This window comes from Osmerus eperlanus, chromosome 2 (assembly GCF_963692335.1).
Source record: "Osmerus eperlanus chromosome 2, fOsmEpe2.1, whole genome shotgun sequence".
NCBI classification, from domain to species: domain Eukaryota; kingdom Metazoa; phylum Chordata; class Actinopteri; order Osmeriformes; family Osmeridae; genus Osmerus; species Osmerus eperlanus.
In genome coordinates this window covers 13641905-13662079 of record NC_085019.1, presented here as the reverse complement: position 1 = coordinate 13662079, position 20175 = coordinate 13641905, and the positions used below count along the sequence as shown (strand labels likewise).

At 42.1% G+C, this 20175-nt stretch overlaps 2 protein-coding genes across 5 annotated transcripts in view; one reads left to right on the top strand and one right to left on the bottom strand.

Moving 5' to 3' along the window:
* Positions 1-3935: 3935 nt before the first annotated feature.
* On the bottom strand, positions 3936-12182 carry ankrd40 (ankyrin repeat domain 40). Of its 3 annotated transcripts, XM_062452660.1 has the most exons (6): positions 11963-12182; positions 11688-11797; positions 10989-11148; positions 10281-10890; positions 9991-10172; positions 3936-6872 (listed from the first exon to the last, which is right to left on the bottom strand). In XM_062452660.1, the coding sequence occupies exons 1-6, from the start codon at positions 12017-12019 to the stop codon at positions 6729-6731; spliced, it is 1263 nt and encodes a 420-aa protein (XP_062308644.1). In that variant the 5' UTR covers positions 12020-12182; the 3' UTR covers positions 3936-6728. The 3 variants fall into 3 exon arrangements, with proteins under 3 accessions (XP_062308644.1, XP_062308654.1, XP_062308663.1); XM_062452670.1 differs by lacking the exon at positions 11963-12182 and having other exon boundaries at positions 11688-11879; XM_062452679.1 differs by lacking the exons at positions 11688-11797; positions 11963-12182 and adding an exon at positions 11368-11464.
* A 582-nt stretch (positions 12183-12764) lies between these two features.
* luc7l3 (LUC7-like 3 pre-mRNA splicing factor) overlaps positions 12765-20175 on the top strand; it is a 32418-nt gene continuing 25007 nt past the window's right edge. The window contains exons 1-7 of one of the 2 annotated variants that reach the window (XM_062452643.1): positions 12765-13175; positions 13905-13971; positions 14155-14194; positions 14322-14466; positions 14558-14632; positions 15018-15122; positions 15561-15722. In XM_062452643.1, coding sequence (XP_062308627.1) covers positions 13077-13175; positions 13905-13971; positions 14155-14194; positions 14322-14466; positions 14558-14632; positions 15018-15122; positions 15561-15722 — 693 coding nt within the window. In that variant the 5' untranslated portion in view covers positions 12765-13076. The remainder of the gene's footprint in view (positions 13176-13904; positions 13972-14154; positions 14195-14321; positions 14467-14557; positions 14633-15017; positions 15123-15560; positions 15723-20175) is intronic. The other variant, XM_062452651.1, reaches the window with a different exon arrangement.

Below are 20175 nucleotides of genomic sequence, written 5' to 3'. Positions count from 1 at the left end.
AGCTGGGTCTGCTGAAAAGGTCTGCATGAAGGCTACCTTGCAGTTGGACAGCCTGGACCAAACAGACCTGTGCTTTTCACTTCTTGAGACTTTTTCACCCCATCCCTACCCAGTGTGGAGGGTAGGGAGAGAAGAAGTGGTACTGTACTTCCAACTCGACTGCCAGGATAGGGGTTTGAACACTGTAAAATCTGTTTTCTTTTACCTTTGGGAAATGACGATAGCTGTATATATTGGAGAAAATTGTATTGGGTTTAGTGTAAAGGCTGCTCTTGTCCGGGGGCTGGCTGACCCAAGGTAAATCGCATGGCTTGGAAAACGTCAGCGGTTGAGCAGTGACCACTGATTTGGATCCACCACTGTGGGCAGAGCTGAGCCACGCTCAGGGCAGCAAATATGCCTATGTGCCACCACCCAGACCTCAATGGAACAGTAAGTACTGATGGTCACGCATCAGGCCTGATGATGGCGCACAGAAACGGGAACCTTCGGCCAATATGTCATCATTGTTTTATGTGGGTTTAGTGAAGTATGTGGATTGGTGTGACAGATAAGCAGATGTATATGACTGCCTTGTACAGTACATGATCCCCAGGGGTCGTGCAGCAATTTGCACAAAAGGCAAATCCACAGTCCAAACCATCACTTACTGCCTATGGAACTGTGTTGAGGGCTGGGGAAGGTTACAAGGGTCTAACAAGCCTATGGTCCTGAATTGGGGAGGTGCAGGAGAAAACCAAGCCAGTTGTTAGGACTAATCATAAGCTCATTAGAGTGTCTGACACCAGGACAAAGGAGAGGACGTGTCTGTAGCAGTGCCCATAAGATGATTCCTAGACCCTGACCAAGATAACAGGAGCTGCGCTGAGTGGCCTCAATGCATTGAGTCAGTTCCCACTTCCCTCTCACACATGCCCCCTTTTTAGTTGTCATCAGATATTACGCCACAGCCCTGTCTCACTGTCTGTCCACACATCTGTTGACCACATGGGAAATATTGTGTTCCCTTTCAGAACAAGGTTAAGATCTTCACACATATTTGGGCCTGTGTTACCAGAACCTATTGCTTGTTTATATTCTTTAGATCAGAACAAGAACATAACACCCTGAACTCAGAATATGTTTTTTTTTTGTGTGTGAATTTCAACACTGCAGTCTCAGTAGAGGGGCTCTTATGTGAAAATGGTGGTGTCACATTTTAAAATCTTTATACATATATATATGTGTACATATATTTCATGGAAATAGCAAGAGTGAGACGAACCATATTCAATACTACAAGACCTTTTGGCTCAGCACACTCTTGTTCCATTCATGAAAAGGTTGAATTCTCAGGTGTTGGTCAGTCAGAATGGGTCCCAGAGCTGTGTAACCCTGAGGTAATGTCAGAGGACCTTGCTCCATCATAACTCCCATTTAGACAAAAGGAAGAGGTTATGATGTTCTTGGACATTAAGCCAGTTGTGCTGCAGGAAGCAGGACACCAGGTTGGTTTCCTGTGGCTTTAGCCAGTCCTGTGGAAGGATACGGATCACACCTCACACCTATTCTTGTTCCTACACTTCTGACCCTTCACTTCACCAGTGAGCTGGAGGAAGCAACAGAGCTGACCACATGGGAAGCTATTTGATTATTTGGATGAGCATCACGGACATGCTGGTATTCCTTTGTTGGAGTGACACATCAGAGATGTTTGCTGAGGTGATCATGATTCAACAACAGTACACAGTTGAATACTGTGATGTGAAATTAACAAATTTAGAAAGCTCATACTTATGGAATTATTTCATCCAGAATGTCCCATGTGCAATGCAAATATATTGCATAGAACATAAAAATAACTGTATGATTGCCATACTTAATCATCTGCTGTACTTAATACATTGATACATAATTGTACCTCACTTCGGATAAATGTGTCTGCTAAATGAATAAATCTATATAGTTACGGCATGAACCTTTTTGGGTAAAATATTTTTAGACTCTAAAACTGTGGTCTTCAACCCTAGTCCTCAGGGCCTACTATAAAATAAAAAAAATAAAAAATAAAACTGCAGAAACCCAATAACAACATTTCATGTGAATAAATTGGGTTGCAGCAGGAACATATCTGAAACATACAGGACAGTGGGCCCTGGTTGAAGACCACTGCTCTAAAGTATACATGTAAACCCGATGTAACATCAATATTGGCTTCACTACTCCCTCTGCTGGCTCTTAGAAGAGTTGGACTAAATGGGGGAGTTTCGGAAAGCAGGTTTAGAGGAAACTTGAATTAGTTGACTTAGAATTGATGGAAGCTCTGGGTTTACAGTATCAAAGAGGCAGTTCAAAGTTTCTCTGAGTCAGTTACGACGGCAAAATACTCTGAGAAGCTAACCTACTCCTGCTAGCAATCTAGCAGGTTTTATTCAACTAACCCTGTTTGTCCTACTCTTTAACTGAAACTTGCTATCTGAATGTGTCAGACATGGAATGTCCTTTTATCAGACTTTTTCCTTTTGGCTGTAATGGATGTGAAATGTGAATATGGCCAGTAAAGCACTAATTTTGAGACTTGTATGTATAGAAGCATTTACAAATTTAAAATGGACAAAATAACATACTGGCACAATGGCTGACAATTAAAAAAGGTTTTACTCAGAAAATATAGCCACTGAATGCTGTTTAATGAAGCTCAATAACATCACAATTGCTTGCATTGCAAATATACCATAGCGGTTTCAATTGTATTTTTGTATTTCATCTTTAGTTGCTGCCAAGTGCGTTTAGTGCCTTTTGGGTTTCACCTAAATATATATTTGTTTAAATTGCACACACACACATAAATGTTGAATAAATGGAACACTCAAGATAAAAACTTTTTTTTCTCCAAATTATACTTTGCGTTGACTCGATCAGCAATCTTCTGCCACGTCAACTCACGTTCTTTTGCTACTGCCAGTGGCGGACTCTGGCTATCTGAGGGGCGGGTGTGAACAAAATGTAAAGGTCACCAGCTGCATATGGTGGGGTACAGGGGCATTGCTAGACATAAAGCTCTACTGAGGCACAGGCCCCTCACTAGCTACTCATCACGTTTTTTTTCTTCCAAGCTTGTGTATTGCACACAAGAAGTGTACAATACAATTGACTATACAAACTTGCCTTGCTTTACCCAATATATGTACAGTTCAGAGACGTAAGTTTGATTTCAGCTTAGGCAGGGACATCAATAGTAAATCCGAGCGTGCCAATATGTAATACAATACGTTGGACTCATGTTGTTATTATGATTGAGTCAAAAAAAGATGCATGTTTTCTCCACTGATAAGGCACCCCAGAGGGTACTGCATCGTGTTCTCTCCACTGGTAGGGTTCCCAGAGGGCACTGCATCATGTTTTCTCCACTGGTAAGGCACCCTAGAAGACACTTTATCACGTTTTCTTGCACACTGGGCCACTGTACAGGACCCTTTATCATGTTTAATCTACCATATGGGCATCCAAGAGGGCAATTTTGCTAACTGGGGGGCATCAGGGTGGGTGACCGCCCCCCTGAGTCCACCACTGGCTGCTGCTATGGCATTGTTTTTTTCCTTATTCAATATCGGTTCATATTCGGCATAAGCAGTCATTAATATTACTAATTTCACTGGAGAGAAATAGGCGGTTCAAGTCTTTTTTTCTCCTTTTGCCATGATGAATAGTGTTAACTGTGTTCCATTGATGAGGGCATTGTATATCCTAGTTTGCGAGCTTTACTCAGGATTAATTAGACTTTGAGTTGACTGACCACATTTTTACAAACTGTTCTGAAACTGTCAACTCTGAGTTTGAGTCAGTCAACGCAGAGTTGTAGTTTGAACTCAGAGTATGTTAACCCTGCTTTCTGAAACACCCCCCATATAACTATCCTTCAAAACCACAACAAAGGTCACTTTCAGAGAACAAGAAAGAATGTTCAAAGTTATTCACCATGCTTTATCAAAGAACAGATACAGGTCTCCAAAACCAAACACAGGTTAAACAGTGCTTAAGTAATTTATCAAAGGTACACAGCACATATAAAAATATCAGACTCTGAATGCATAGGTTAAGTCAAACTGTATTCTCTCTCTAGAACACGATCGATCAATCAATCAATCAATCAGTACAAGGTTGAGTTTTCACACAACCAGGAATAAAGAGAGGAGAATCTCAACACTGGTCACGCTCTCAAACATTGGGCACAAAATGGCCAAAGGCATTTCGTCATTATCCAGTTTCTTCAACCAAGCACAATCTTCTGCACATACTCATCATTTAATAAAGCACTCAACATGGTTAGGAACACAAAACAACACCCCACCCAGTCCTGTTCCTCATCTTTAGCTACTTCCTGAACACACTTAACTAATTCCCCCACAGCCTAAATCTGTGCAATATATGCCTTCTGAACCCATCACCCATTCTGACAAACTTCCCTATAACTGTTAACACTTGATAACAACTGAAGATATAGGCCTAGCTTGTTAAAAAAATACAAATCAATAAAAATCTATAACCATATTACTAATACAGTCAGAGCTTAAGGTATCCACTAAAACTGTAAACAAATTACTGCCTTCTTATCAACTGTTGATTGTACATAGAATGTATGTAATGGGGCACTTACTACACTTTTAACTTCAACTTAGTTCAACTTAAAGTAAACCAGCCTGGAGCAAATATTAGAGTTGTTCAACTCCCTAGAAGTTCATGTGTATACAGCAGCATAAAGCATTTTCTATCAACATTGAGGCTACAAATCTTGGCCTACAGCTTAGTACAAATGAACACAGTGGCCTGTGAGTAGCTTCCTCACCCATTGTCTCTTAAAATCCTAGCCTTCTCAATTCTCAGGTTCAAAGACCAGGATTTGTAGTGGACACACTGTTATTACCAACAAGGGAATAAAGTAGCAAACATCATAGCTTTACAAAAATGCAGTATCATCAGATTTAAACTGGCAAACATAACTGAGCAATAGTGTTTAGACATATTGACCTCTAGTCTCTAAATGAAGGTTATGTATTGACTGGGCCAAAATGTTTTCGCATCACAATATAAATTCAAATTGACACTCTGGATGACAAAAACCCAACTTTCAGGGAAAGTTGATTTGGAATTGTTGCGGAAACGCTCAAACAATCATCAGGTATACCAAATAGGACATGAAAACCCTCAGCTACATTTCTGTTCCTTCTCAGACTCAAAATAAAGTTCTACAGCAAAGATCTGGTGTACAATTGATAGACTTCAGGAAACTCTTGCTGGCTATATGCTTGTTTTTGGTTTAGACTGTAATCACAGTTATTGGAAGTATGTAAACTAAAGTATTCAATTGGGAGGGCTTGACGATCTTTAGGCTTAAAAACTCAACCGCCCCTTTTGCTGGGACTTTAATAACTCTAAAGTGCACTGAAGTGGTTTTATCTTTACACTCTTTACACTAAAATTAAATTCCCAGTTGACAGTATTTTAGCATTATACCAAATAGCTATTGTCAAAAGGGACACTTGGGTACATTGAAAGCCAAACAAACTGCCGGAAGTATAAACTAGTTTTGGTCTGATTAACATAACCCCCTAAAACACACCTTTTGCCAAATATACAAGGTAAAAAAAAAGCTGTTTTTTGTCATCAGAGCAGAAGCAATGCTTTCTTCTCCAGTGTTTAGGGTTAATTTTCATTATTTATGTCTGTGGTGGCAACCAAGTTATCTGTCAAGTAGTTAACTTATGTCATAGTATTGGTACAGAAGGAATAAAAGCTTTACAGTTTGTGTGCCAACACAGCACAGTTATTAAGGTCCCACTAAATGAATGACAGTTGAGTGCCAGCTGGTAAGACTCTGTCCTAAGTTCCTGCTCCTACTATTCTAATCACACCTCTATGCAAAGGCAGTGGATCCATAAACAGCTCAATTGAACCACTGAAAGAGCCTAAAATAAGACCGGCAAACTGGTTATGAACAAAATAAAAGTGTGAAAGATTTTTTTACTTCTCCATGGCCATTAATATTGATTACACTTTTTTGGACAAAACCTGTCTAGTATTACGTGTGACTGTGTGGATGCCAGTAGGAACTTCCTCATCTGTGATGAACTCTGAAGCAGGTGTTGGTATAGAATGTTGCTCTGTGAGGCTGCAGTGCGACAACATGGTACTACGCAGCAGACCTTCGTAGAGTGGCTGGAGAACATTACGAGAGCCATATTCCCCTCATCCATGATTATAGTCGTTGGATGGTTACCTAAACACCCATATATGGTTAATGCACGGCCATCAAGTCCGTCCAACAAGGAAGACAAGACAATGAACCTCTGTCACATCTTCCACTGGGTCTCAAAGTACAGAGATTGACATAAGAGAGAGAGATGGACACATGAAGAGAGGGAAAAGAGAAAGATAGGGTTCCAAATTCTTCTGTGCATTACTGAGGACATCATGCTAGAGTAATGTGTTAGCTCTGGTTAGTTACACAGACCATTGGTAAAAAAGGAAAGGGAGGAGGAGGTGGACAAGATCAAGAACAGGAACATTTGGGAAAACAAATCCAATAATGTTGTCTAAGAGTCACCGAACTGGGCCAAACTGAATGAACACCGAATTAAGAACCACTGCAATTCTGGGGCACCCAGACTTTGGGTGGGCCTCAGAATGTGTGGTAGGCGGTTACTCTGACAATCCATGCTGAAGTGAGCAACCGGGGCTCCATTGCGGCTCTAATAGGTGAGCCTAGAAGCCTTCATGTTGTAACAGGGTCTGTCTGTGAGACTGCCAGCCGCAGAGAACAGGGACAGGCCCTCTGCCTTCTCCAGGACTACCTCCAGCTCCTGGAAGTCCTGCAGCCGTGCCACGTCTTTGTCCTGTGGGACGTCAAAGTAACACTCAGTCAAACTTACTGTGGACACAAGGAACCATTTTGTTTCAGAAATGACATGCAAGAATGCTGAAGAATGACAGAAGACTAGTGTTATGCTTGAATCAGGAGCAGTCTAAAATTGAGTCTGGATGAATGCAAATTATTATGTGGGGAGTTTTGCATGCTGCATGTTGTTTGTATATTAGTCAGGGAGCGTGGAAGTAAGAGCTGGAAGAAACGTATTTGAATCTATAAAACAAGAGATGATAGTTCACTATAGATAACACGATATGACAGCAGCCTTTCTCAAAACTGGATGGGTGGCATTTCTTTGAACCACAGCTCCATTTTATCATTTCCTGCCGTCTCCTTTAAAAAGACAGTGTGCAGTTCCAAATCTCAGAAAAATGCAAATAAGTTCTGCTTTGGAATAGGGCTGGGCGATATATCGAATATTAGAGATAATATTGCAATAATTTTTACGACAATGTAAAATTTGAAATTAATGTGAATATTGAATATTTCTAATTCAAGCATATTTGAGTGGAAATATATATTATTGCATAGGCAGAAATACAATAAATTATTGAGTAGCAGTTCTTTCTCTTTCGACACACTTACCCCTTTTCCACCAACGCATTTTGGGTGCCGGTTCGGAGCCGGTGCTTAATCGCGAACCAGTTCTTTCTATTTCGACAGACTGAGAACCGGAAAAGTGGTTCGTATGTGGTTCGCAAATAGCACTACTTCAGAGCTGGACTAGATTGGGAACCAAGTAAGAACCGCTTGGGGCGGGGTTACCGTGACCAACAGAATCCTTTGACCGCCATTGCTCTAAGTTTTTACAATTCATTTCAGCTAAACGGTACTTGTAAATCAGCATCTCAATTAAAATGTAACGAGAAGTGAGCAGTGTAGTTGCTGAAAATGTGCTTATTTTATTGATGAAACTGCTAATTTGTAAATTTGCTCCGACTTTTCGATAACCTAGCTAGCATCGCAGTGCAGACACTAGTTGCTGCGTTTTATCATAATCCTATCAAATGAGTGAAATGACAACGAAAAAATTTTATGAGCTATTGAGCCTATATTTAACACAAATGTAATACACAAGCACTATACAGCAAAAGTTTATAAAATGTTGCCAGTGTTGTCATAGTGCTGCGAGTCCAAGGTATTGCGCAATAGCCAAGAAAACACGCACCACAACCTCGCGTTCTTCGGATTGATAAACAAGCCTTTAGACGGGCTCTGCTTTGTGTTTGGCGCTGCCGCGCTAGCGTTGCTGGGAAATATGAGACGTATACAGTGACGTAATGATGTGGCTCTGTGGTGGCTCTCTAGCCCGTGGAAAAGCAAACCGGTTCTTAGAAGGGTCCGTTCTTGAACCAGCTCCGAACTGGCTCTAGCACCATCTCCGAAATAGCTCCCGGTTCACTTTGGTGGAAAGGGGGTAACAAAGACATTTTAATAATAAGACTTTATTTATATAGCACATTTCATACAAGAATTGCAGCTCAATGTGCTTAAAAAATAAATAAATAAAAATAATAATAACTACATAATAAATAATAAATAAAAAACAAATAATACATAAATAAATAAATTATAAACAATAAATGATAAATAAATAACAAAATACAAGCCGCAGTCTTTGCGGGAATCAAAACACATAAGCCGCAGTCTTTGCGGTATCTCGAGCCACAGTCTTTGTGGTTTCCCAATATAAATACAAAATCACAGGCCGCAGTATTTGCGGGAATCCAATACACATAAGCTGCAGTCTTTGCGGTATCTCGAGCCACAGTCTTTGCGGTATCTCGAGCCACAGTCTTTGTGGTATCTCGAGCCACAGTCTTTGTGGTTTTCCAATATATATATATAAAAAAATATCTAACAAACCAGACCAGCCACAATCCATCTGCGGTCTCTTGAATCTTTAAACCCGAGCTGCCTTTGCAGATTCCGAAACATCTAACAAATCAGACTAGCCACAATCTATCTGCGGTCTTTCGAATCCGTCTTAAGGCCCTTGCACACTGAGTGTGAAATTTTCGTATGCGTTTTTTCGTAATGATCAGCCTCAACATTCGGTGGCTGTGATTTGTCAAAAAAACTCTCAAAATGCAGGCTATGGATGCGAAAAACGCAGAAAATCAAACCCGATCCGAACTTTTTTTTGACGGACTAAAGTTTCAGAGGCAGTGTGTAAGCACGATTGACATAACGTGAGGTCGTATTTCTTTTTTAACGTGCGAACATTTCGGACACAAATTTCGGACTCAGTGTGCAAAGGCCTTAAGACTCGAGCTGCCTTTGCAGTTTCCGAAACATATAACAAACCACACTCTCAATCTCAGTCTCTCAAATCCGTCTTAGACACGAGCTGCCTTTACAGTTTCTTTTATATAAATTACATTATAATTTTATAAAGAGTACAGACATTAATTGTTCAAAAATTCAAGCATACTTTCCCAAAGAACGCGCCGGACGTCCAATATTACTTCCCATATTGAGATATATATCGAATATCGTAAACATTTTGACAATATCGATATCAGTTTGTTTTTTTTATATCGCCCAGCCCTACTTTGGAATGAGTTTTTTTCCAAATGCTACTCTAGAGAAACAGAGTGCAGTAATGACAGTGATGTGTAAAGTAGACATCCTGCTGCCCTTTGGCAAATAATGTATCTGCTCAAACTGGACTGGTGACATCAGAAGAAGAAGCACAGGTTTTCATCTATCCAGTCATGTTAGACCAAGATCAGAGACTATCTCAAAGTGAGGGAGAAATGGCTGAAGCAACTTGATATTATTAAGGGACTAGAACTGTTTGCCATGCTTAGACTGTGTTCAGAACAGCTACATGGTAACCCAGAACATCTCACTTTATGTATTTGTAGGAGGAACACTGCTGTGAATTAGATATATTTAAGCAATAGAACCTGAGAGGCCTCGAGTTCTCGGTGGATTACAACACAAGACAGGGTTTTGTTTTGCCAGACACATTGTGGACACACACACGACAATAGATAAAACACACATTCTTTTAAGGTTTCATAAATATGTGTTGGAATTGTTATGCATGTGTGTGTGCTTGTGTGCAGACTATCCCATACCTTTCTCAGCATGGTGTTGGGCAGCTTGCGGATCTTCTCCACGTGCTCAGCGCTGAGGTCCAACTCCCGGCAGCACACCCTGAGCAGGGCGCGGTACGTCAGCTCCTGTCTGTCCAGCTCCACCTCGATGAAGTCGTTCTCACGTGCATTGGGGTTCTGGATACGCACTTTCAAAACCAGCTCTGAGACGACAAAAAAAAAACTCAATACCTGGAACATGCCCAGTTATTTTCTTTAAATTCCACACATTAAGAGCCTCTGTTGCAGCAAACATCATGCTAATCCCATACCTTGTACATTGACCGGGAACGTGCTTGTGAAGAAGAAGGGCTGGAAGGCAGGCATGGGCCCCCCAGCAGTCTGACCACAGTTCAGCTGCTGGGGGACTGACTGCTGTCTGGTAATTGAGGGGTTGGTGCTAGCATTAGCATTAGCCCCCTGGGCCTGGCTCCCACTGCTAGTGGTGCTGGGGCTGGGGGAGGGCAGTGCAGATGAACACACAGGCCCATTATAGGTCACCGAGTATGGGTACTCTCCATGGTTGACTAGATGGGGCTCTACTGAGAGGTCCATGGGCAGGGGTCCGTTAGCGGTGTGCATTGCCAGGCTGGATGACACTCCATTCTGCTCAGAAACTGGGACGAAAGCTCCTTCCCTGGGGCCTGGGGGATCGGCTGGTAGGCTTTGTTGTTGCAGAGGCTGTTGTGACTCGTGGGTGGGAGAGAGGGAAGCTGGGTCGCTGTGTGGGTACTCTGAGTGGTCTCCGCCTGAACCATTTTGGTTTGACAGCGGGTTAAGGATAAGCTCAGCCTTGTTGTCCATTTTGCTATACATAAACGGAGGGTTGGAAAGGTAATTTGGGATGAATGGCAACTCAAGCTCTTTGACTTCAGGCACTTTGTCTACCTCGACTGTGGAAACAAAGACAAGTATCAACAACATTTTCTGAGCAAACAGAAACAGGATTGTCATTGAACACAAGACAAAAGGATAAAAAGTTGCAGCTTTCCTCCCAACAGTCTTTTGATTTCTGGTTTGGAAGTTAGCTGAGCAGCCAACTCATCCTTAGCTGTGAGGATTTCTTTGTCAGCACCAGAGTTCAGCAGGTATGACACCACATGTTTGTGGTTTCGCTTGCAGGCCCAGTGCAAACAGGTCCTGTGGAAGGCAATAAAACCACAAATTATGAATGAATCAACGGCTTGAAATGGTTTGTAGTATGAACAATGAAATAATCTAATTATCTGAGGGAAGCATATTAGCAAGCTGTTATCGAAAGTCATTCTCCTATGCATCTGCTTGTACCCATCAGACACTTACTAGAATAAAAAATTACTAATACACTGTCATATAATATTACATTATAATAGGCATTACATTATTATGTCATACAAGTCATCCAGTGCCGAAACTAGCGAATCAGCTGTCAAGAGGGTGTGTAGTTTAACAGACGGCAAAAAAAAATTGCAGGCTTAGGATCCTGGAAAGTTGGACTACTGAATGAGCTTGCTGGCCAGCTACAGTAATTGGATAAAAGTATTTTTATCCAGCCTCGCTCCACAAAAACATTTTAAGGGGCCAATTTCCAAAACGTTGTTTTACACAGCAGATTTGTATCGCAGTTGTGTGATGGAAAGCTTTAAATACTAAACTCGTTCTTCACGTCATCTAAATATTTGTCAATTGAAAATATTTACCATCCATTTATTTCATTTTGTGAGTTGACATTTACTCCGCTCTCTACTAAATTCCGCACTTCGTCAATGTCCCCAAGCGCAGACGCCTCTCTCAACCGCTCCTGCAATTCCTTATCCAGCGAAGTTGTTGACATTTTGAATTGATGATTAATGTGTCGATGTCATAGAACACAGTAATACGTTAATGTCTACTCTTACTTAGCTCAGAATGGCTCGAAATAGCCAAGACTTAGCCAGCTACAGTAGGTTAGCTTCCTGGCTACCAGCTAGCTTACGTTTCGACTAACACAAGTTGATGATGTTCGCAGATAATAGCTGGTTGTTCTTCTCATCGGACACAATTAATTGTCAACGCTAACTAAACTAGGGGATTTGGCTAGATATATCGCCACACCTCCGGTCACAACGCTTAAATTGAATAACGTGTTATGTAGTCTGCGCTCCGGCGATGTGCTGTCAACTACTCCCATGTCGGGGGGCAGTTTTTTCTGTAACAACAGTGTGAGCTCCTCGCTTTGAGTTCCTCCCTAGACGCTCTTTGATCAGAGCAGACAGCAACATTGAACCCAATACCTGTTTGTTATGGTTAAATAATACATGCATACTCAACAACATCAAGTTAAAATTGAGCACATACCTGATTGATTGGGGCCGGGGATTAGTTTCCACCTCCAAAATTCAGTCATGAGACTTAAAGGAACGAGTGGCATTTAAAGACGAAGAAAGAAAACATTAACCAAGAGCACTAGAGCTATATTCTGTCCTCGTAAAACTAAAGCTTACGCGGTCTTAACTGAGTAGGATACTGGTAGTGACATGCAAATAAACTCCGTCAACAGTAGAATCAGAATCAGAATTGGTTTTTATTCGCCATGAAAGTTTGCACAGACAAGGAATTTACTTTGGCAGGAGAGCCCACCTAGGCAGCCATTTTCGGCGCCAACTAGAAAGTTACAGCATAACATGAGGAGAGAGGAGAGAAAAAGGCAACACCCAGACAAGACAGGAGCAAGATAGTCTCGCTTTAGGCTAGCCTTATCGGATTGGAAAACGCAGTTTTCCTCGTTATCTAAAAGTAAAACTCGTATTATCTCAGAAATATTATATATTTTATTGTACTATGCACACAAAGTTAACTTTTGTGACTAGTACAAACTAAGACTTTAGACACCGTTTACGCGGATACTCATCCATTGCAGTGGGTGGCGTTATTTTTCTAACACAAACATGAAGATACACGCACCCGGTGCACATTGGGTAGAGCCACTGTAGTGTCCGTCTCAGCGTCAGCTGCCATTTTGATCTAAAATCCGATCTGGGAGATTTTACACTGCACACATATATGGTGTGAAATCAGAAAATATTCTCTGGTCTTTCCGTTAAGGCAAAATGCTTTCTGCAGCCCAATTACTCGATGAGTTGATGGGCCGAGATAGAAACTTGGCCCCAGACGAAAAACGATGCAACGTCCGCTGGGACCACGAGACAGTAAGTTAGCTAGAAAGCTATCATTAGCTAGCAATGCGTGCCAGTAAGCTAGTGACAAAGCAAGCTTAGCCTTTAAACATGTTTGCAGGCTAATAATATCGTTATGGAACAGTTATGTCATCTGAACCAACACTGTAAAATGTACACAATGTGTCTGTGTTTGCTAGACTTGTTGTATTGTGTCTACAAGCTAGTTAAGTGTTCGAGAATAGTAGACTAGTGCTAGCACTCGCTAGCTTTGGCTTGGCGACGCAGCCGGCCAGGCACACACTACGCGCTTCAACAACAGAGGACGGCATGTTCTCCTGCTTGCTTGTGCGGCTTAACTTATATCAACACCAGTCTAGTCTGCAGCCCAAATAGCTCGTCTCTAGGGGTTGACGTGTGACCTGCCTACATTACACAGACTGCTTGGCCTCAATTAACAATTAAACAGCCGACGCGAGACGTGCAGGGGGTGAAACTGAACAGGCCTACTAGCTAGCTCGGTCCAGCTAACGTGATTAGCCAGTCGTCAATAACTGCCATGAATGTTTGTTTGGGTGGAAACTGCTCATGCTTCACCTTGGGATTTTGGGGGTGCAACCAGTAACCTGGTTTCACTTGTCACGAATGTTTACTCAAGGCGAATAATAGGCTCAGGAAAATATATTTAATAGACTGATTGTGATTATAAAATGTGATGGAGTAATTTCAGGGAAATTACATTTATATAATTGTATCTCCTAGGTCTGCAGATACTATCTTTGTGGGTTCTGTCCAGCTGAATTATTTACAAACACACGGTCTGACTTGGGTAAGTAAAGGACTAGCTATTCGTTGTTAGAAAAAAAAAAAAATGTTGGCCACTGAACTTTAAGCTTATTTTATAGGTGTGGGCATGGCAAGTTGCAATATAACTATGAAGAAATGAGAAGTTGAATGTCTTTAAATGGTATACAAATTAATTGTTGCTGAAATGAAACATTTGCTTTAATAGGCCCCTGCGAAAAAATCCACGATGAAAATCTTAGGAAAACGTAAGTGCTGCTCACATAATTTTCACAATCAGCTAGTGTTTGTGTTTTAAGTCCAACATATAAATCACTGCACACGTGTTCTTTTCCTATGTTATTCAATAGTATGTGTTTCCCCCTTACTGTCCAGGTATGAGAAGAGCTCACGGTTCATGAAGGAAGGCTATGAGAGAGACTTCCTGCGCTACCTGCAGTCCCTATTGGCTGAGGTGGAGAGGAGGATCCGAAGAGGCCACGCCCGTCTGGCCCTCTCCCAGGCCCAACAGAATGCAGGGGTATGTGCCAAGGTGTTTTCAAGACGTTCTACTGTGCCAACCTCAAACACACCTAAACTATCATGTTCTTCGGTGTCCTTTTCTGCTGTAGGGACCTGGTCCATCAGGCAAGAATGAGGAGAAGGCATTAGTTCTGACAGAGAAGATTGAGGACCTGGTCATGCAGGTAAGACTTAGGTTTCTCACTGACTACAGTTGGTCAGGGGTAACAACCATACCCTACAGTGGAGATTTGGAAGGCACCCACATAACTACATACATTTTCCACATGGCAGTCTTTAAGTTCCACTCACAGTACATTTACATTTAGTCATTTAGCAGACGCTCTTATCCAGAGCGACTTACAGTAAGTACAGGGACATACCCCCCGAGGCAAGTAGGGTGAAGTGCCTTGCCCAAGGACACAACGTCATTTTGCACGGCCGGGAATCGAACTGGCAACCTTCTGATTACTAGCCCGCTTCCCTAACCGCTCAGCCACCTGACTCCCCCCCACAGTACACACAGATGTATTTTTGTTGTGTAAGCTCAGCTTGTTTGGTTGTTTTTAGATTGAGGAGCTGGGCTCCGAGGGGAAGGTGGAGGAGGCCCAGGGCATGATGAAATTGGTGGAGCAGCTCAAGGAGGAGAGGGAGCTGCTAAGCTCCACCCCATCGGTGAGTCCCTCTCTCCAGCCCCCGAACCCAGGACCGGACGTGAGGGGACAAAGCCCTAGGTTGTCCCCCCACCAGGAGTGTTGGGTTTTTTTTGTTGCAGAAAGTGCCGTGCTGAGCACTGTCTACAGGGCTGGTGCAGCGTTGAGCTTTTCTGCTTGGAGTTTCTTTTTAAAATGTATTTTTACTAGTATATGGAATCAACTTGGAAGTAAACTGCACTCAGTGCAGCTCAAATATTTTTGGTAATGTCAGCAGTAGTCCAAGTAACACAAAGTAGGAGAGTGGTTGACAGCCACGGCCAAGGTGCCGGTTTGATAGGGCAGTCCTGGTACTGTTAAGTGATCCCATTTCCTAGCCAGTGCTGCAATTATATTCAACCATGTGATTGGTCATAACCGTTGGCATCCCCAGTTATGACGTGTGCGCTTTGTGTTCCAGACAATTGAGAGCTTTGCGGCCCAGGAGAAGCAGATGGAGGTTTGCGAGGTGTGCGGCGCCTTCCTCATCGTGGGTGATGCCCAGTCACGCGTGGACGACCACCTGATGGGGAAGCAGCACATGGGCTACGCCAAGATCAAGTCCACTGTGGAGGAGCTCAAGGTCAGTCCATGACCACCTGACAAGGCTGTTCCTGACCCACGAGGGTATTGGTATACAGGGATGGCTAATGAGAATCAGAAGTCCAATCCCCACAGCGGTTACTAAGATCAATAGCTTTGAGAAACATTCAGGAACGTTGCTAGACAAAAAGCTCTTCTGGGGAACAGGCCCCCCATTACTCATACTGCTTTTTTCTTTTCTTGAAAGTCTTGAAAGCAAGAAGTGTGCACAAAATGTTGCTAAACTGGTTGTGTGGTTGCTAGCTTGCCAAACTGGCTGGGCACTTTCTAACTTTATAAATGCAGAAGTGTTGTTTCTATAAATTAGTAACTAGCTGGTTAACATAGTGCGTAATTAGCACACAGCAGCCAACTTTTTATGTAGTGACCTAAACTAGCGCTAGCAAATTAAATTATTGATTCCATATGAGGCGGGCACCACGTCATTTTATGTGGCCCGCTGGAGCTTAAATGGTTTATTGAAATGTATACGCTGCTTTACAGTGTGCATTGACCATAAACTACATCTCTCACAGTTCATTTAGATAATGTTACGGCAAAGTGACGACATCCCGCCTCTAAAAAGCAGTGTATATACACCTCAGTGTTGAATGCAAAGTTCCAAGTTTAACTGTGGGTGAAGGCGCACATGGTTTGAATGACAGCACTCCGAGGCAGCCGGTTCTGCAAACGTACCCCATGCGCATTTTCAGGCAAGGTCCTCGGGCATTCAACCCAAGTTGGTATCGCTCTCGAACTTGGTTAGAGTACTCAGCCAAGCTAGATGCATGTTTCTGCTTCCCGTGTCGACAATTATTTCCACAGTTAATGCGCTTGCATTAACTGTGGAAGTCCCTATCTAGCATCACATCAGACCCAGTCCTAGGTTTGGACTAATCCCCGAATGTTTAAAACGTCTGGCTCTGTGCCTGATTAACACTCGGAACGATAAGCAGTCTCAAAAATTGTATAAATTAAAAAAATAATATGATCCCTTTCCATAATCATGATATGGAAGGCAATTTCAAGAAAGATGGGAAAGCGAATACATGTTTGTGTTTCAAGGAGAAAAACCGGTATGCATTTTGTGTTTTGAGGCGATGTTGGTCGTTAAAGAGTACAATCTCCCTCGGCATTTTGACACCAAACACAGAGATAAATATGCCAAATTTAGCGTCCAGGAAAAACAGCAGATTGTCCAAGAATTAAAAGCAGGGCTCTACGCTAATGTTTTCACCAAGGAGTACATGTGCTCCTAAATGAAAAAATTTAGGAGCAAACAAAGAAATTCAGGAGCACAGTGTTTTTTTTTTATTGTATTCGTTTATTAAAAATAACTTAACACAGGGGCGTCGTTAGACCCTTTTTACAGGGAAACGTGCCCAGTATAAATCTGCTGTGTCCCAGTAAAATCTAAAGTTTGATTTTTAACAATTTACTTTATTAGTCAGTGCATTAATTAAGGTTGATAATCCCAACAAAAATAAACCCAATATCCCATTCAACGCATGTAAAATCAAAGCAGTTTAACCGAAAACACAAAGCTTGCATTAACTATAGATGTCCCTGCCAAAGTTGATATCAAACTTGCGTCCCTGAACTGTTATATAGTGGGTTAAGCGATGGGAGTTTCTATAGCCTAATAGTGCATTGTGCGCAACACGCTTGGAAGAAGGGATATGAATAGGGGCCTGTGCCCCAGTACAGTTTTAAGTCTAACAACGCCAAATCAAATGTATTTGTATAGCCCTTTTTACACGCAAGCATGTCACAGAGGGCTTCACATGCGCCCGTAGAACTTCCCCTCAACCAACCTAAACCCTCAAGGAAGACAAGGAAAAACTCCCAGAAAAACTCAACAGGAGAAAAAATGGAAGAAACCTTGGGAGGAGCAATTCAGAGAGGGATCCCCTCCTCCAGAGACGGTTGGTGAGAGAGAGGAGCAGAACACAGGCTAAACATAGTCATACAGTGTCGATGGGTTTTGAAACACCAAAATCCATTGTTCAGCTTTAGATGTAGGACAGGACCGGGAGACTCGCGACCAGGTCCAGCGTTGGCCGACCGACGACCAGGCAGGTGCTGACAACTCAAACCCCCCACACCACAAGGGATGTGTGTGGGGGGGGACAGAGAGAGGAGAGCAGGGATTAGAGAATGCCAGGAGCAGCTAACAGTTACAGTCATAGAATGAGATCCCCACCGGTCAAGTGTGGACTGGTGCAGCAATTTAACAGAGCAAAAAAGGGGTATTTGATGCAGCCCCACACACCAAGACAGCGACAGCCCCCCTCGGTTGGAACATGAAATCTGTTCCAGGGGAAGAGAACTCTAAAATAAGTTATACTTATAGAATAAGTATGGAAACAACCCGTCCCCCGTTGCCTCCAACTAGTAACATACTTACCTTTAACAGTCGTAGAATTGATTAAACAATAAAGTTTTTAACCTAATTTTAAATGTCGAAACAGTATCAGACTCCTTAATTGAGACAGGTAATTTGTTCCAGAGAAGAGGTGCTCTATATGAGAACGCCCTACCTCCAGCTGTTTTTTTCTTAATTTTGGGAACCACCAGATAGCCGGCATCTTGAGATCTAAGTGTCCTTGCGGGGCAATAGGGTGCAAGGAGACCGGAGAGGTACAGTGGTGCCAATCCATGCAGAGATTTGTAGGTTAGTAGTAGAACTTTGAAGTCAGCTCTGGCTTGGATAGGGAGCCAGTGTAGAGAGACAAGAGTAGATGTTATGTGATCAAACTTTCTTGTTCTGGTCAATAGTCTAGCAGCAGCATTTTGCACCCGCTGTAAATTTTTTAGGTGGGTAATTGGGAGGCCAGAGAACAACACATTGCAATAGTCCAATCGGGATGTAACAAATGCATGTATTAGTTTTTCAGCATCATCCTTTTTCAATCAATATTTTGGCAATATTACGTAGATGGAAACATGCAGTTCTGGTAATTTGCTTAATATGGTACTCAAACGAAAGGTCTGGGTCCATTGTGACTCCAAAATCTTTTACCAGCTGGCTTTGAGAGACTTTGACGCCGTCTAGGTCTAAGATCAGATTGGATAAATTATTTCTGTATTTTTTAGTGGATATAATGTGATCTATCAGATAGATACGATCTAAACCACTGAAGTGACGTACCAGAAATCCCAACATAGTTCTCCATACGTTCCAAGAGAATCTCATGATCCACCGTGTCAAAATCTGCACTTAGGTCTAGAAGAACCAGGACAGAGATAGAACCCGCGTCAGAGGCTAACAGTAGATCATTGACTACCTTGGCTAATGCAGTTTCAGTGCTGTGGTGGAGACGAAATCCATACTGGAGAGGTTTATAAAGCTGATTTGAGGAGAGGTGCTCAGTGAGCTGTTGTGCCAGAGCCTTTTCTAAAATTTTGGAGAGAAATGGCAAATTTGAAATTGGCCTGTAGTTGCTAAGGCATCGTGGATCCAGGTTTGGTTTTTTAAGAAGGGGCTTAATAATAGCTTGTTTGAAATAGTTGGGGACTTGGCCAATTACAATAGATTCATTAATAATACTAAGCATGCGTGGTCCAATAATAGTGAGAAGTTCCCTACAGAGTTTGGCAGGGAGGGGATCGAGAAGGCAGCTAGTGGGTTTCGAGGAGTCTATCAGCTCGATGAACGCTTCCATAGAAATAGGGTTAAAGTGAGTGAGAGCCTCAACATGCAGCATGCTTGGTATAGGGGAAAGTTCAGTGTTGATGGCCACTCCTCCAGGACTAGTCTGTAGTTTGTCCCTTATTGCATAGATTTTTTGGTCAAAATGCTCTTGACTTAACAGTTAATGCTAGACAATTAGCAACTTTCACTCTGATAGAACTAGAACAAATAGTTTAAGAAACATGTATATAGTTATATTTAATATTTTCTTAAAATACTGGGACATTATAGACTATGTAAGCACGCCACGCCACATAGTCTATAATACAAAACAAAGTGAAGCATTTTCTTTTAACCGTTGGGCTGTCTCAGACCCCCCACATTGCAAAGGTTAAAAGAAAATTATTTTTATTTGTTTTTGTATTGGGTAAAATTGGGTAAACACAACGATGGTTCGTTATGAACCTTTGGGTCCTGTGACCCGAAGGCAGCACAAGGGTTAAAAGGCTTTGTAGTCAAAGCTAGGTAGACCCAGAGCCATATAAAAAGAGAGTTCGGACACTTCCATAGACTTCCATTGTAATCGAAGAAGGCAGAAGTAAAGCGTGTCATTTGCGACCTATAGTCCCAAACATTGTATTTTGCAACGTTCAACCCCATTCATGTTCAGTGTTATGAATCAAGTTAGCTGTTTTGAAAATAGTTTTAAAATAATGCAGTAATTTGATCAATTTACCAGCTAACTTGCTTCATCACACTGAACATGAATGGCGTAATAGTTTACATTTATGCATTTAGCAGACGCTTTTATCCAAAGCGA